The 13,705-nt window shown below is 40.5% G+C and overlaps 1 protein-coding gene and 29 non-coding genes across 30 annotated transcripts in view; 29 read left to right on the top strand and 1 right to left on the bottom strand.

The window, feature by feature from the left end:
* Positions 1–207: 207 nt before the first annotated feature.
* LOC133018967 (cilia- and flagella-associated protein 54-like) overlaps positions 208–13,705 on the bottom strand; it is a 69,238-nt gene continuing 55,740 nt past the window's right edge. The window contains exons 55-56 of the mRNA XM_061085308.1: positions 454–600; positions 208–345 (exon numbers count right to left, since the gene is read on the bottom strand). Coding sequence (XP_060941291.1) covers positions 208–345; positions 454–600 — 285 coding nt within the window. The remainder of the gene's footprint in view (positions 346–453; positions 601–13,705) is intronic.
* Positions 1,031–1,102, top strand: trnah-gug (transfer RNA histidin (anticodon GUG)). The gene has a single exon. It is a non-coding gene; the product is annotated as a tRNA-His (tRNA).
* trnar-acg (transfer RNA arginine (anticodon ACG)) lies at positions 1,335–1,407 on the top strand. The gene has a single exon. It is a non-coding gene; the product is annotated as a tRNA-Arg (tRNA).
* trnah-gug (transfer RNA histidin (anticodon GUG)) lies at positions 2,400–2,471 on the top strand. The gene has a single exon. It is a non-coding gene; the product is annotated as a tRNA-His (tRNA).
* trnar-acg (transfer RNA arginine (anticodon ACG)) lies at positions 2,704–2,776 on the top strand. Its single transcript has one exon. It is a non-coding gene; the product is annotated as a tRNA-Arg (tRNA).
* On the top strand, positions 3,403–3,475 carry trnar-acg (transfer RNA arginine (anticodon ACG)). Its single transcript has one exon. It is a non-coding gene; the product is annotated as a tRNA-Arg (tRNA).
* Positions 3,799–3,870, top strand: trnah-gug (transfer RNA histidin (anticodon GUG)). Its single transcript has one exon. It is a non-coding gene; the product is annotated as a tRNA-His (tRNA).
* Positions 4,092–4,164, top strand: trnar-acg (transfer RNA arginine (anticodon ACG)). Its single transcript has one exon. It is a non-coding gene; the product is annotated as a tRNA-Arg (tRNA).
* On the top strand, positions 4,792–4,864 carry trnar-acg (transfer RNA arginine (anticodon ACG)). The gene has a single exon. It is a non-coding gene; the product is annotated as a tRNA-Arg (tRNA).
* trnah-gug (transfer RNA histidin (anticodon GUG)) lies at positions 5,158–5,229 on the top strand. Its single transcript has one exon. It is a non-coding gene; the product is annotated as a tRNA-His (tRNA).
* trnah-gug (transfer RNA histidin (anticodon GUG)) lies at positions 5,858–5,929 on the top strand. Its single transcript has one exon. It is a non-coding gene; the product is annotated as a tRNA-His (tRNA).
* On the top strand, positions 6,527–6,598 carry trnah-gug (transfer RNA histidin (anticodon GUG)). Its single transcript has one exon. It is a non-coding gene; the product is annotated as a tRNA-His (tRNA).
* On the top strand, positions 6,831–6,903 carry trnar-acg (transfer RNA arginine (anticodon ACG)). The gene has a single exon. It is a non-coding gene; the product is annotated as a tRNA-Arg (tRNA).
* On the top strand, positions 7,531–7,603 carry trnar-acg (transfer RNA arginine (anticodon ACG)). The gene has a single exon. It is a non-coding gene; the product is annotated as a tRNA-Arg (tRNA).
* trnar-acg (transfer RNA arginine (anticodon ACG)) lies at positions 8,231–8,303 on the top strand. The gene has a single exon. It is a non-coding gene; the product is annotated as a tRNA-Arg (tRNA).
* Positions 8,627–8,698, top strand: trnah-gug (transfer RNA histidin (anticodon GUG)). Its single transcript has one exon. It is a non-coding gene; the product is annotated as a tRNA-His (tRNA).
* Positions 8,931–9,003, top strand: trnar-acg (transfer RNA arginine (anticodon ACG)). The gene has a single exon. It is a non-coding gene; the product is annotated as a tRNA-Arg (tRNA).
* trnah-gug (transfer RNA histidin (anticodon GUG)) lies at positions 9,297–9,368 on the top strand. Its single transcript has one exon. It is a non-coding gene; the product is annotated as a tRNA-His (tRNA).
* Positions 9,601–9,673, top strand: trnar-acg (transfer RNA arginine (anticodon ACG)). Its single transcript has one exon. It is a non-coding gene; the product is annotated as a tRNA-Arg (tRNA).
* On the top strand, positions 9,997–10,068 carry trnah-gug (transfer RNA histidin (anticodon GUG)). The gene has a single exon. It is a non-coding gene; the product is annotated as a tRNA-His (tRNA).
* On the top strand, positions 10,301–10,373 carry trnar-acg (transfer RNA arginine (anticodon ACG)). The gene has a single exon. It is a non-coding gene; the product is annotated as a tRNA-Arg (tRNA).
* trnah-gug (transfer RNA histidin (anticodon GUG)) lies at positions 10,667–10,738 on the top strand. Its single transcript has one exon. It is a non-coding gene; the product is annotated as a tRNA-His (tRNA).
* Positions 10,971–11,043, top strand: trnar-acg (transfer RNA arginine (anticodon ACG)). The gene has a single exon. It is a non-coding gene; the product is annotated as a tRNA-Arg (tRNA).
* trnah-gug (transfer RNA histidin (anticodon GUG)) lies at positions 11,367–11,438 on the top strand. Its single transcript has one exon. It is a non-coding gene; the product is annotated as a tRNA-His (tRNA).
* Positions 11,671–11,743, top strand: trnar-acg (transfer RNA arginine (anticodon ACG)). The gene has a single exon. It is a non-coding gene; the product is annotated as a tRNA-Arg (tRNA).
* trnah-gug (transfer RNA histidin (anticodon GUG)) lies at positions 12,067–12,138 on the top strand. The gene has a single exon. It is a non-coding gene; the product is annotated as a tRNA-His (tRNA).
* Positions 12,371–12,443, top strand: trnar-acg (transfer RNA arginine (anticodon ACG)). Its single transcript has one exon. It is a non-coding gene; the product is annotated as a tRNA-Arg (tRNA).
* trnah-gug (transfer RNA histidin (anticodon GUG)) lies at positions 12,737–12,808 on the top strand. The gene has a single exon. It is a non-coding gene; the product is annotated as a tRNA-His (tRNA).
* trnar-acg (transfer RNA arginine (anticodon ACG)) lies at positions 13,041–13,113 on the top strand. Its single transcript has one exon. It is a non-coding gene; the product is annotated as a tRNA-Arg (tRNA).
* Positions 13,437–13,508, top strand: trnah-gug (transfer RNA histidin (anticodon GUG)). Its single transcript has one exon. It is a non-coding gene; the product is annotated as a tRNA-His (tRNA).

The raw sequence follows: 13,705 nt of genomic DNA, 5'->3' as shown, positions 1-13,705 counted from the left end.
CATGCTGATTTTCTTGGTCTTTAATGACAGTTTACTTAATTACTAGACAGACAAAAAACAAGCAGTTACAAGTCATCACCATTAACATATGCAAGATCACATACTTTAGAGAATAAGACCTATTAATACTGAAATAATTGTTAACAGACAACCATAGATGTTCTCGCCTGGCTTTGTCTTGTTCCCACCAAAACTGATGAAAAAATATCAAGTTAAACATTTAGTGATTTGCAAAGTGATCTGATTCAAGATGCTACGGTACGGGAGGTAGATGTTGCAGGGTCCAGGGGGAGGGAAACACAAATTTCCATCTTCCAACACCACATTCTCGCCAAAAACACACAGCTGGAAGAAAAAATCAAAGATACATGAACATTTTTTGAACTTTTCCTGTCCTTTTGCACTATGAATATATGTATATGAGTATATGTATGTGATTGTTTCTTTGTGTACCTGGTTTTGCAGTAGTTTCTGTGCCACTTTTAGAAGCGCGGTGCTCTCTGCACTTTTCAGGTCAGAGAAAAGCAAAGTAGCCCGAGCCAGAGTCATACAAGACCTGGGTGGTATGCATGGACGTCCTGACAGCAGACTCACCACTTCCTACATACATGCATGAATACACAGAAGACAAAGCATTATAACACTATCTGAAACTATATAGTATGAATGAAACAGGCATAATAATATAATTTGAGTAATTCAAACTTGTTAGTTTACTACAGTACTCTGCGTTGTGGCCGCAGCAACCCCGGTTCTGAAGAAAAAATCTACTGGGTATTTGAGTCACCTCTCCAACTGATAGGTTAAAGGCCTGTTGCCATAAGACAAAAAGGACAAAGAACCCTTCTGTAACATCTTTCAATAACTCAATCTTGTTATTTGGATTTCTTCTTAATCATTTTGATTCATTTAAAACAATAAAAGTGGGATAAGATAGAATATCTCAAACAGGCAAAATAATAGAATTTGTGTTATTCAACCTTGTTAGTTTACTAAAGCAATAAAGAGCCCCTCTTCATCAAGCCAACTGGCCGTGATCGTATAGAGGTTAGTACTCTGCGTTGTGGCCGCAGCAACCCCGGTTCGAATCCGGGTCACGGCAAAACTACAGACAGGCCTTCCCTTTTTATTTTCATGCATAAGGTACTGTAGTTCCTACTTCAATCTCAAAACATTTCAACTCAAAAGAGCCAACGTAGTTTTCTAAATGAAATCCTGTATTGAAATTGACAGGTCAGTCGACCAACCTTCTCTCTCCTTTTTCGAAAAAGACAGGACGTCAACCGTTGCCATGCAACTCTTCTTTTCCTGTGCCTAGCAGTGACACATAACAAGGGCTAGTGGCGCAATGGATAACGCGTCTGACTACGGATCAGAAGATTCTAGGTTCGACTCCTGGCTAGCTCGGAACAAACTTTAATTTGTCATTTCTCCAAATCTCGGTCTCTACTCAGTCTCTTTCAAAATCTACTGGGTATTTGAGTCACCTCTCCAACTGATAGGTTAAAGTCCTGTTGCCATAAGACAAAAAGGACAAAGAACCCTTCTGTAACAGCTTTCAATAACTCAATCTTGTTATTTGGATTTCTTCTTAATCATTTTGATTCATTTAAAACAATAAACAAAATAATAGAATTTGTGTTATTCAACCTTGTTAGTTTACTAAAGCAATAAAGAGCCCCTCTTCATCAATCCAACTGGCCGTGATCGTATAGAGGTTAGTACTCTGCGTTGTGGCCGCAGCAACCCCGGTTCGAATCCGGGTCACGGCGAAACTACAGACAGGCCTTCCCTTTTTATTTTCATGCATAAGGTACTGTAGTTCCTACTTCAATCTCAAAACATTTCAACTCAAAAGAGCCAACGTAGTTTTCTAAATGAAATCCTGTATTGAAATTGACAGGTCAGTCGACCAACCTTCTCTCTCCTTTTTCGAAAAAGACAGGACGTCAACCGTTGCCATGCAACTCTTCTTTACCTGTGCCTAGCAGTGACACATAACAAGGGCTAGTGGTGAATGGATAACGCGTCTGACTACGGATCAGAAGATTCTAGGTTCGACTCCTGGCTAGCTCGGAACAGACTTTAATTTGTCACTTCTCCAAATCTCGGTCTCTACTCAGTCTCTTTCAAAATCTACTGGGTATTTGAGTCACCTCTCCAACTGATAGGTTAAAGTCCTGTTGCCATAAGACAAAAAGGACAAAGAACCCTTCTGTAACAGCTTTCAATAACTCAATCTTGTTATTTGGATTTCTTCTTAATCATTTTGATTCATTCAAAACAATAAAAGTGGGATAAGATAGAATATCTCAAACAGGCAAAATAATAGAATTTGTGTTATTCAACCTTGTTAGTTTACTAAAGCAATAAAGAGCCCCTCTTCATCAAGCCAACTGGCCGTGATCGTATAGAGGTTAGTACTCTGCGTTGTGGCCGCAGCAACCCCGGTTCGAATCCGGGTCACGGCAAAACTACAGACAGGCCTTCCCTTTTTATTTTCATGCATAAGGTACTGTAGTTCCTACTTCAATCTCAAAACAATTCAACTCAAAAGAGCCAACGTAGTTTTCTAAATGAAATCCTGTATTGAAATTGACAGGTCAGTCGACCAACCTTCTCTCTCCTTTTTCGAAAAAGACAGGACGTCAACCGTTGCCATGCAACTCTTCTTTTCGTGTGCCTAGCAGTGACACATAACAAGGGCTAGTGGCGCAATGGATAACGCGTCTGACTACGGATCAGAAGATTCTAGGTTCGACTCCTGGCTAGCTCGGAACAAACTTTAATTTGTCACTTCTCCAAATCTCGGTCTCTACTCAGTCTCTTTCAAAATCTACTGGGTATTTGAGTCACCTCTCCAACTGATAGGTTAAAGTCCTGTTGCCATAAGACAAAAAGGACAAAGAACCCTTCTGTAACAGCTTTCAATAACTCAATCTTGTTATTTGGATTTCTTCTTAATCATTTTGATTCATTCAAAACAATAAAAGTAGGATAAGATAGAATATCTCAAACAGGCAAAATAATAGAATTTGTGTTATTCAACCTTGTTAGTTTACTAAAGCAATAAAGAACCCCTCTTCATCAAGCCAACTGGCCGTGATCGTATAGAGGTTAGTACTCTGTGTTGTGGCCGCAGCACCCCGGTTCGAATCCGGGTCACGGCAAAACTACAGACAGGCCTTCCCTTTTTATTTTCATGCTTAAGGTACTGTAGTTCCTACTTCAATCTCAAAACATTTCAACTCAAAAGAGCCAACGTAGTTTTCTAAATGAAATCATGTATTGAAATTGACAGGTCAGTCGACCAACCTTCTCTCTCCTTTTTCGAAAAAGACAGGACGTCAACCGTTGCCATGCAACTCTTCTTTTCCTGTGCCTAGCAGTGACACATAACAAGGGCTAGTGGCGCAATGGATAACGCGTCTGACTACGGATCAGAAGATTCTAGGTTCGACTCCTGGCTAGCTCGGAACAAACTTTAATTTCTCACTTCTCCAAATCTCGGTCTCTACTCAGTCTCTTTCAAAATCTACTGGGTATTTGAGTCACCTCTCCAACTGATAGGTTAAAGTCCTGTTGCCATAAGACAAAAAGGACAGAGAACCCTTCTGTAACAGCTTTCAATAACTCAATCTTGTTATTTGGATTTCTTCTTAATCATTTTGATTCATTCAAAACAATAAAAGTGGGATAAGATAGAATATCTCAAACAGGCAAAATAATAGAATTTGTGTTATTCAACCTTGTTAGTTTACTAAAGCAATAAAGAGCCCCTCTTCATCAAGCCAACTGGCCGTGATCGTATAGAGGTTAGTACTCTGCGTTGTGGCCGCAGCAACCCCGGTTCGAATCCGGGTCACGGCAAAACCTTCCCTTTTTATTTTCATGCTTAAGGTACTGTAGTTCCTACTTCAATCTCAAAACATTTCAACTCAAAAGAGCCAACGTAGTTTTCTAAATGAAATCATGTATTGAAATTGACAGGTCAGTCGACCAACCTTCTCTCTCCTGTTTCGAAAAAGACAGGACGTCAACCGTTGCCATGCAACTCTTCTTTTCCTGTGCCTAGCAGTGACACATAACAAGGGCTAGTGGCGCAATGGATAACGCGTCTGACTACGGATCAGAAGATTCTAGGTTCGACTCCTGGCTAGCTCGGAACAAACTTTAATTTGTCACTTCTCCAAATCTCGGTCTCTACTCAGTCTCTTTCAAAATCTACTGGGTATTTGAGTCACCTCTCCAACTGATAGGTTAAAGTCCTGTTGCCATAAGACAAAAAGGACAAAGAACCCTTCTGTAACAGCTTTCAATAACTCAATCTTGTTATTTGGATTTCTTCTTAATCATTTTGATTCATTCAAAACAATAAAAGTGGGATAAGATAGAATATCTCAAACAGGCAAAATAATAGAATTTGTGTTACTCAACCTTGTTAGTTTACTAAAGCAATAAAGAGCCCCTCTTCATCAAGCCAACTGGCCGTGATCGTATAGAGGTTAGTACTCTGCGTTGTGGCCGCAGCAACCCCGGTTCGAATCCGGGTCACAGCAAAACTACAGACAGGCCTTCCCTTTTTATTTTCATGCATAAGGTACTGTAGTTCCTACTTCAATCTCAAAACATTTCAACTCAAAAGAGCCAACGTAGTTTTCTTAATGAAATCCTGTATTGAAATTGACAGGTCAGTCGACCAACCTTCTCTCTCCTTTTTCGAAAAAGACAGGACGTCAACCGTTGCCATGCAACTCTTCTTTTCCTGTGCCTAGCAGTGACACATAACAAGGGCTAGTGGCGCAATGGATAACGCGTCTGACTACGGATCAGAAGATTCTAGGTTCGACTCCTGGCTAGCTCGGAACAAACTTTAATTTGTCACTTCTCCAAATCTCGGTCTCTACTCAGTCTCTTTCAAAATCTACTGGGTATTTGAGTCACCTCTCCAACTGATAGGTTAAAGTCCTGTTGCCATAAGACAAAAAGGACAAAGAACCCTTCTGTAACAGCTTTCAATAACTCAATCTTGTTATTTGGATTTCTTCTTAATCATTTTGATTCATTCAAAACAATAAACAAAATAATAGAATTTGTGTTATTCAACCTTGTTAGTTTACTAAAGCAATAAAGAGCCCCTCTTCATCAAGCCAACTGGCCGTGATCGTATAGAGGTTAGTACTCTGCGTTGTGGCCGCAGCAACCCCGGTTCGAATCCGGGTCACGGCAAAACTACAGACAGGCCTTCCCTTTTTATTTTCATGCATAAGGTACTGTAGTTCCTACTTCAATCTCAAAACAATTCAACTCAAAAGAGCCAACGTAGTTTTCTAAATGAAATCCTGTATTGAAATTGACAGGTCAGTCGACCAACCTTCTCTCTCCTTTTTCGAAAAAGACAGGACGTCAACCGTTGCCATGCAACTCTTCTTTTCCTGTGCCTAGCAGTGACACATAACAAGGGCTAGTGGCGCAATGGATAACGCGTCTGACTACGGATCAGAAGATTCTAGTTTCGACTCCTGGCTAGCTCGGAACAAACTTTAATTTCTCACTTCTCCAAATCTCGGTCTCTACTCAGTCTCTTTCAAAATCTACTGGGTATTTGAGTCACCTCTCCAACTGATAGGTTAAAGTCCTGTTGCCATAAGACAAAAAGGACAGAGAACCCTTCTGTAACAGCTTTCAATAACTCAATCTTGTTATTTGGATTTCTTCTTAATCATTTTGATTCATTCAAAACAATAAAAGTGGGATAAGATAGAATATCTCAAACAGGCAAAATAATAGAATTTGTGTTATTCAACCTTGTTAGTTTACTAAAGCAATAAAGAGCCCCTCTTCATCAAGCCAACTGGCCGTGATCGTATAGAGGTTAGTACTCTGCGTTGTGGCCGCAGCAACCCCGGTTCGAATCCGGGTCACGGCAAAACTGCAGACAGGCCTTCCCTTTTTATTTTCATGCATAAGGTACTGTAGTTCCTACTTCAATCTCAAAACATTTCAACTCAAAAGAGCCAACGTAGTTTTCTAAATGAAATCCTGTATTGAAATTGACAGGTCAGTCGACCAACCTTCTCTCTCCTTTTTCGAAAAAGACAGGACGTCAACCGTTGCCATGCAACTCTTCTTTACCTGTGCCTAGCAGTGACACATAACAAGGGCTAGTGGTGAATGGATAACGCGTCTGACTACGGATCAGAAGATTCTAGGTTCGACTCCTTGCTAGCTCGGAACAAACTTTAATTTGTCACTTCTCCAAATCTCGGTCTCTACTCAGTCTCTTTCAAAATCTACTGGGTATTTGAGTCACCTCTCCAACTGATAGGTTAAAGTCCTGTTGCCATAAGACAAAAAGGACAAAGAACCCTTCTGTAACAGCTTTCAATAACTCAATCTTGTTATTTGGATTTCTTCTTAATCATTTTGATTCATTCAAAACAATAAACAAAATAATAGAATTTGTGTTATTCAACCTTGTTAGTTTACTAAAGCAATAAAGAGCCCCTCTTCATCAAGCCAACTGGCCGTGATCGTATAGAGGTTAGTACTCTGCGTTGTGGCCGCAGCAACCCCGGTTCGAATCCGGGTCACGGCAAAACTACAGACAGACCTTCCCTTTTTATTTTCATGCATAAGGTACTGTAGTTCCTACTTCAATCTCAAAACAATTCAACTCAAAAGAGCCAACGTAGTTTTCTAAATGAAATCCTGTATTGAAATTGACAGGTCAGTCGACCAACCTTCTCTCTCCTTTTTCGAAAAAGACAGGACGTCAACCGTTGCCATGCAACTCTTCTTTTCCTGTGCCTAGCAGTGACACATAACAAGGGCTAGTGGCGCAATGGATAACGCGTCTGACTACGGATCAGAAGATTCTAGGTTCGACTCCTGGCTAGCTCGGAACAAACTTTAATTTGTCACTTCTCCAAATCTCGGTCTCTACTCAGTCTCTTTCAAAATCTACTGGGTATTTGAGTCACCTCTCCAACTGATAGGTTAAAGTCCTGTTGCCATAAGACAAAAAGGACAGAGAACCCTTCTGTAACAGCTTTCAATAACTCAATCTTGTTATTTGGATTTCTTCTTAATCATTTTGATTCATTCAAAACAATAAAAGTGGGATAAGATAGAATATCTCAAACAGGCAAAATAATAGAATTTGTGTTATTCAACCTTGTTAGTTTACTAAAGCAATAAAGAGCCCCTCTTCATCAAGCCAACTGGCCGTGATCGTATAGAGGTTAGTACTCTGCATTGTGGCCGCAGCAACCCCGGTTCGAATCCGGGTCACGGCAAAACTACAGACAGGCCTTCCCTTTTTATTTTCATGCTTAAGGTACTGTAGTTCCTACTTCAATCTCAAAACATTTCAACTCAAAAGAGCCAACGTAGTTTTCTAAATGAAATCCTGTATTGAAATTGACAGGTCAGTCGACCAACCTTCTCTCTCCTTTTTCGAAAAAGACAGGACGTCAACCGTTGCCATGCAACTCTTCTTTTCCTGTGCCTAGCAGTGACACATAACAAGGGCTAGTGGCGCAATGGATAACGCGTCTGACTACGGATCAGAAGATTCTAGGTTCGACTCCTGGCTAGCTCGGAACAAACTTTAATTTGTCACTTCTCCAAATCTCGGTCTCTACTCAGTCTCTTTCAAAATCTACTGGGTATTTGAGTCACCTCTCCAACTGATAGGTTAAAGTCCTGTTGCCATAAGACAAAAAGGACAGAGAACCCTTCTGTAACAGCTTTCAATAACTCAATCTTGTTATTTGGATTTCTTCTTAATCATTTTGATTCATTCAAAACAATAAAAGTGGGATAAGATAGAATATCTCAAACAGGCAAAATAATAGAATTTGTGTTATTCAACCTTGTTAGTTTACTAAAGCAATAAAGAGCCCCTCTTCATCAAGCCAACTGGCCGTGATCGTATAGAGGTTAGTACTCTGCGTTGTGGCCGCAGCAACCCCGGTTCGAATCCGGGTCATGGCAAAACTACAGACAGGCCTTCCCTTTTTATTTTCATGCATAAGGTACTGTAGTTCCTACTTCAATCTCAAAACATTTCAACTCAAAAGAGCCAACGTAGTTTTCTAAATGAAATCCTGTATTGAAATTGACAGGTCAGTCGACCAACCTTCTCTCTCCTTTTTCGAAAAAGACAGGACGTCAACCGTTGCCATGCAACTCTTCTTTTCCTGTGCCTAGCAGTGACACATAACAAGGGCTAGTGGCGCAATGGATAACGCGTCTGACTACGGATCAGAAGATTCTAGGTTCGACTCCTGGCTAGCTCGGAACAAACTTTAATTTGTCACTTCTCCAAATCTCGGTCTCTACTCAGTCTCTTTCAAAATCTACTGGGTATTTGAGTCACCTCTCCAACTGATAGGTTAAAGTCCTGTTGCCATAAGACAAAAAGGACAGAGAACCCTTCTGTAACAGCTTTCAATAACTCAATCTTGTTATTTGGATTTCTTCTTAATCATTTTGATTCATTCAAAACAATAAAAGTGGGATAAGATAGAATATCTCAAACAGGCAAAATAATAGAATTTGTGTTATTCAACCTTGTTAGTTTACTAAAGCAATAAAGAGCCCCTCTTCATCAAGCCAACTGGCCGTGATCGTATAGAGGTTAGTACTCTGCGTTGTGGCCGCAGCAACCCCGGTTCGAATCCGGGTCACGGCAAAACTACAGACAGGCCTTCCCTTTTTATTTTCATGCTTAAGGTACTGTAGTTCCTACTTCAATCTCAAAACATTTCAACTCAAAAGAGCCAACGTAGTTTTCTAAATGAAATCCTGTATTGAAATTGACAGGTCAGTCGACCAACCTTCTCTCTCCTTTTTCGAAAAAGACAGGACGTCAACCGTTGCCATGCAACTCTTCTTTTCCTGTGCCTAGCAGTGACACATAACAAGGGCTAGTGGCGCAATGGATAACGCGTCTGACTACGGATCAGAAGATTCTAGGTTCGACTCCTGGCTAGCTCGGAACAAACTTTAATTTGTCACTTCTCCAAATCTCGGTCTCTACTCAGTCTCTTTCAAAATCTACTGGGTATTTGAGTCACCTCTCCAACTGATAGGTTAAAGTCCTGTTGCCATAAGACAAAAAGGACAAAGAACCCTTCTGTAACAGCTTTCAATAACTCAATCTTGTTATTTGGATTTCTTCTTAATCATTTTGATTCATTCAAAACAATAAACAAAATAATAGAATTTGTGTTATTCAACCTTGTTAGTTTACTAAAGCAATAAAGAGCCCCTCTTCATCAAGCCAACTGGCCGTGATCGTATAGAGGTTAGTACTCTGCGTTGTGGCCGCAGCAACCCCGGTTCGAATCCGGGTCACGGCAAAACTACAGACAGGCCTTCCCTTTTTATTTTCATGCATAAGGTACTGTAGTTCCTACTTCAATCTCAAAACAATTCAACTCAAAAGAGCCAACGTAGTTTTCTAAATGAAATCCTGTATTGAAATTGACAGGTCAGTCGACCAACCTTCTCTCTCCTTTTTCGAAAAAGACAGGACGTCAACCGTTGCCATGCAACTCTTCTTTTCCTGTGCCTAGCAGTGACACATAACAAGGGCTAGTGGCGCAATGGATAACGCGTCTGACTACGGATCAGAAGATTCTAGGTTCGACTCCTGGCTAGCTCGGAACAAACTTTAATTTGTCACTTCTCCAAATCTCGGTCTCTACTCAGTCTCTTTCAAAATCTACTGGGTATTTGAGTCACCTCTCCAACTGATAGGTTAAAGTCCTGTTGCCATAAGACAAAAAGGACAGAGAACCCTTCTGTAACAGCTTTCAATAACTCAATCTTGTTATTTGGATATCTTCTTAATCATTTTGATTCATTCAAAACAATAAAAGTGGGATAAGATAGAATATCTCAAACAGGCAAAATAATAGAATTTGTGTTATTCAACCTTGTTAGTTTACTAAAGCAATAAAGAGCCCCTCTTCATCAAGCCAACTGGCCGTGATCGTATAGAGGTTAGTACTCTGCGTTGTGGCCGCAGCAACCCCGGTTCGAATCCGGGTCACGGCAAAACTACAGACAGGCCTTCCCTTTTTATTTGCATGCTTAAGGTACTGTAGTTCCTACTTCAATCTCAAAACATTTCAACTCAAAAGAGCCAACGTAGTTTTCTAAATGAAATCATGTATTGAAATTGACAGGTCAGTCGACCAACCTTCTCTCTCCTTTTTTGAAAAAGACAGGACGTCAACCGTTGCCATGCAACTCTTCTTTTCCTGTGCCTAGCAGTGACACATAACAAGGGCTAGTGGCGCAATGGATAACGCGTCTGACTACGGATCAGAAGATTCTAGGTTCGACTCCTGGCTAGCTCGGAACAAACTTTAATTTGTCACTTCTCCAAATCTCGGTCTCTACTCAGTCTCTTTCAAAATCTACTGGGTATTTGAGTCACCTCTCCAACTGATAGGTTAAAGTCCTGTTGCCATAAGACAAAAAGGACAAAGAACCCTTCTGTAACAGCTTTCAATAACTCAATCTTGTTATTTGGATTTCTTCTTAATCATTTTGATTCATTCAAAACAATAAACAAAATAATAGAATTTGTGTTATTCAACCTTGTTAGTTTACTAAAGCAATAAAGAGCCCCTCTTCATCAAGCCAACTGGCCGTGATCGTATAGAGGTTAGTACTCTGCGTTGTGGCCGCAGCAACCCCGGTTCGAATCCGGGTCACGGCAAAACTACAGACAGGCCTTCCCTTTTTATTTTCATGCATAAGGTACTGTAGTTCCTACTTCAATCTCAAAACAATTCAACTCAAAAGAGCCAACGTAGTTTTCTAAATGAAATCCTGTATTGAAATTGACAGGTCAGTCGACCAACCTTCTCTCTCCTTTTTCGAAAAAGACAGGACGTCAACCGTTGCCATGCAACTCTTCTTTTCCTGTGCCTAGCAGTGACACATAACAAGGGCTAGTGGCGCAATGGATAACGCGTCTGACTACGGATCAGAAGATTCTAGGTTCGACTCCTGGCTAGCTCGGAACAAACTTTAATTTGTCACTTCTCCAAATCTCGGTCTCTACTCAGTCTCTTTCAAAATCTACTGGGTATTTGAGTCACCTCTCCAACTGATAGGTTAAAGTCCTGTTGCCATAAGACAAAAAGGACAGAGAACCCTTCTGTAACAGCTTTCAATAACTCAATCTTGTTATTTGGATTTCTTCTTAATCATTTTGATTCATTCAAAACAATAAAAGTGGGATAAGATAGAATATCTCAAACAGGCAAAATAATAGAATTTGTGTTATTCAACCTTGTTAGTTTACTAAAGCAATAAAGAGCCCCTCTTCATCAAGCCAACTGGCCGTGATCGTATAGAGGTTAGTACTCTGCGTTGTGGCCGCAGCAACCCCGGTTCGAATCCGGGTCACGGCAAAACTACAGACAGGCCTTCCCTTTTTATTTTCATGCTTAAGGTACTGTAGTTCCTACTTCAATCTCAAAACATTTCAACTCAAAAGAGCCAACGTAGTTTTCTAAATGAAATCCTGTATTGAAATTGACAGGTCAGTCGACCAACCTTCTCTCTCCTTTTTCGAAAAAGACAGGACGTCAACCGTTGCCATGCAACTCTTCTTTTCCTGTGCCTAGCAGTGACACATAACAAGGGCTAGTGGCGCAATGGATAACGCGTCTGACTACGGATCAGAAGATTCTAGGTTCGACTCCTGGCTAGCTCGGAACAAACTTTAATTTGTCACTTCTCCAAATCTCGGTCTCTACTCAGTCTCTTTCAAAATCTACTGGGTATTTGAGTCACCTCTCCAACTGATAGGTTAAAGTCCTGTTGCCATAAGACAAAAAGGACAGAGAACCCTTCTGTAACAGCTTTCAATAACTCAATCTTGTTATTTGGATTTCTTCTTAATCATTTTGATTCATTCAAAACAATAAAAGTGGGATAAGATAGAATATCTCAAACAGGCAAAATAATAGAATTTGTGTTATTCAACCTTGTTAGTTTACTAAAGCAATAAAGAGCCCCTCTTCATCAAGCCAACTGGCCGTGATCGTATAGAGGTTAGTACTCTGCGTTGTGGCCGCAGCAACCCCGGTTCGAATCCGGGTCACGGCAAAACTACAGACAGGCCTTCCCTTTTTATTTTCATGCATAAGGTACTGTAGTTCCTACTTCAATCTCAAAACATTTCAACTCAAAAGAGCCAACGTAGTTTTCTAAATGAAATCCTGTATTGAAATTGACAGGTCAGTCGACCAACCTTCTCTAACCTTTTTCGAAAAAGACAGGACGTCAACCGTTGCCATGCAACTCTTCTTTTCCTGTGCCTAGCAGTGACACATAACAAGGGCTAGTGGCGCAATGGATAACGCGTCTGACTACGGATCAGAAGATTCTAGGTTCGACTCCTGGCTAGCTCGGAACAAACTTTAATTTGTCACTTCTCCAAATCTCGGTCTCTACTCAGTCTCTTTCAAAATCTACTGGGTATTTGAGTCACCTCTCCAACTGATAGGTTAAAGTCCTGTTGCCATAAGACAAAAAGGACAAAGAACCCTTCTGTAACAGCTTTCAATAACTCAATCTTGTTATTTGGATTTCTTCTTAATCATTTTGATTCATTCAAAACAATAAACAAAATAATAGAATTTGTGTTATTCAACCTTGTTAGTTTACTAAAGCAATAAAGAGCCCCTCTTCATCAAGCCAACTGGCCGTGATCGTATAGAGGTTAGTACTCTGCGTTGTGGCCGCAGCAACCCCGGTTCGAATCCGGGTCACGGCAAAACTACAGACAGGCCTTCCCTTTTTTTTTTCATGCATAAGGTACTGTAGTTCCTACTTCAATCTCAAAACAATTCAACTCAAAAGAGCCAACGTAGTTTTCTAAATGAAATCCTGTATTGAAATTGACAGGTCAGTCGACCAACCTTCTCTCTCCTTTTTCGAAAAAGACAGGACGTCAACCGTTGCCATGCAACTCTTCTTTTCCTGTGCCTAGCAGTGACACATAACAAGGGCTAGTGGCGCAATGGATAACGCGTCTGACTACGGATCAGAAGATTCTAGGTTCGACTCCTGGCTAGCTCGGAACAAACTTTAATTTGTCACTTCTCCAAATCTCGGTCTCTACTCAGTCTCTTTCAAAATCTACTGGGTATTTGAGTCACCTCTCCAACTGATAGGTTAAAGTCCTGTTGCCATAAGACAAAAAGGACAGAGAACCCTTCTGTAACAGCTTTCAATAACTCAATCTTGTTATTTGGATTTCTTCTTAATCATTTTGATTCATTCAAAACAATAAAAGTGGGATAAGATAGAATATCTCAAACAGGCAAAATAATAGAATTTGTGTTATTCAACCTTGTTAGTTTACTAAAGCAATAAAGAGCCCCTCTTCATCAAGCCAACTGGCCGTGATCGTATAGAGGTTAGTACTCTGCGTTGTGGCCGCAGCAACCCCGGTTCGAATCCGGGTCACGGCAAAACTACAGACAGGCCTTCCCTTTTTATTTTCATGCTTAAGGTACTGTAGTTCCTACTTCAATCTCAAAACATTTCAACTCAAAAGAGCCAACGTAGTTTTCTAAATGAAATCCTGTATTGAAATTGACAGGTCAGTCGACCAACCTTCTCTCTCCTTTTTCGAAAAAGACAGGACGTCAACCGTTGCCATGCAACT

Source organism: Limanda limanda, chromosome 14 (assembly GCF_963576545.1).
Source record: "Limanda limanda chromosome 14, fLimLim1.1, whole genome shotgun sequence".
NCBI classification, from domain to species: domain Eukaryota; kingdom Metazoa; phylum Chordata; class Actinopteri; order Pleuronectiformes; family Pleuronectidae; genus Limanda; species Limanda limanda.
The sequence above is the reverse complement of the archived record's forward strand: the minus strand, read 5'-3'. Positions and strand labels throughout refer to the sequence as shown.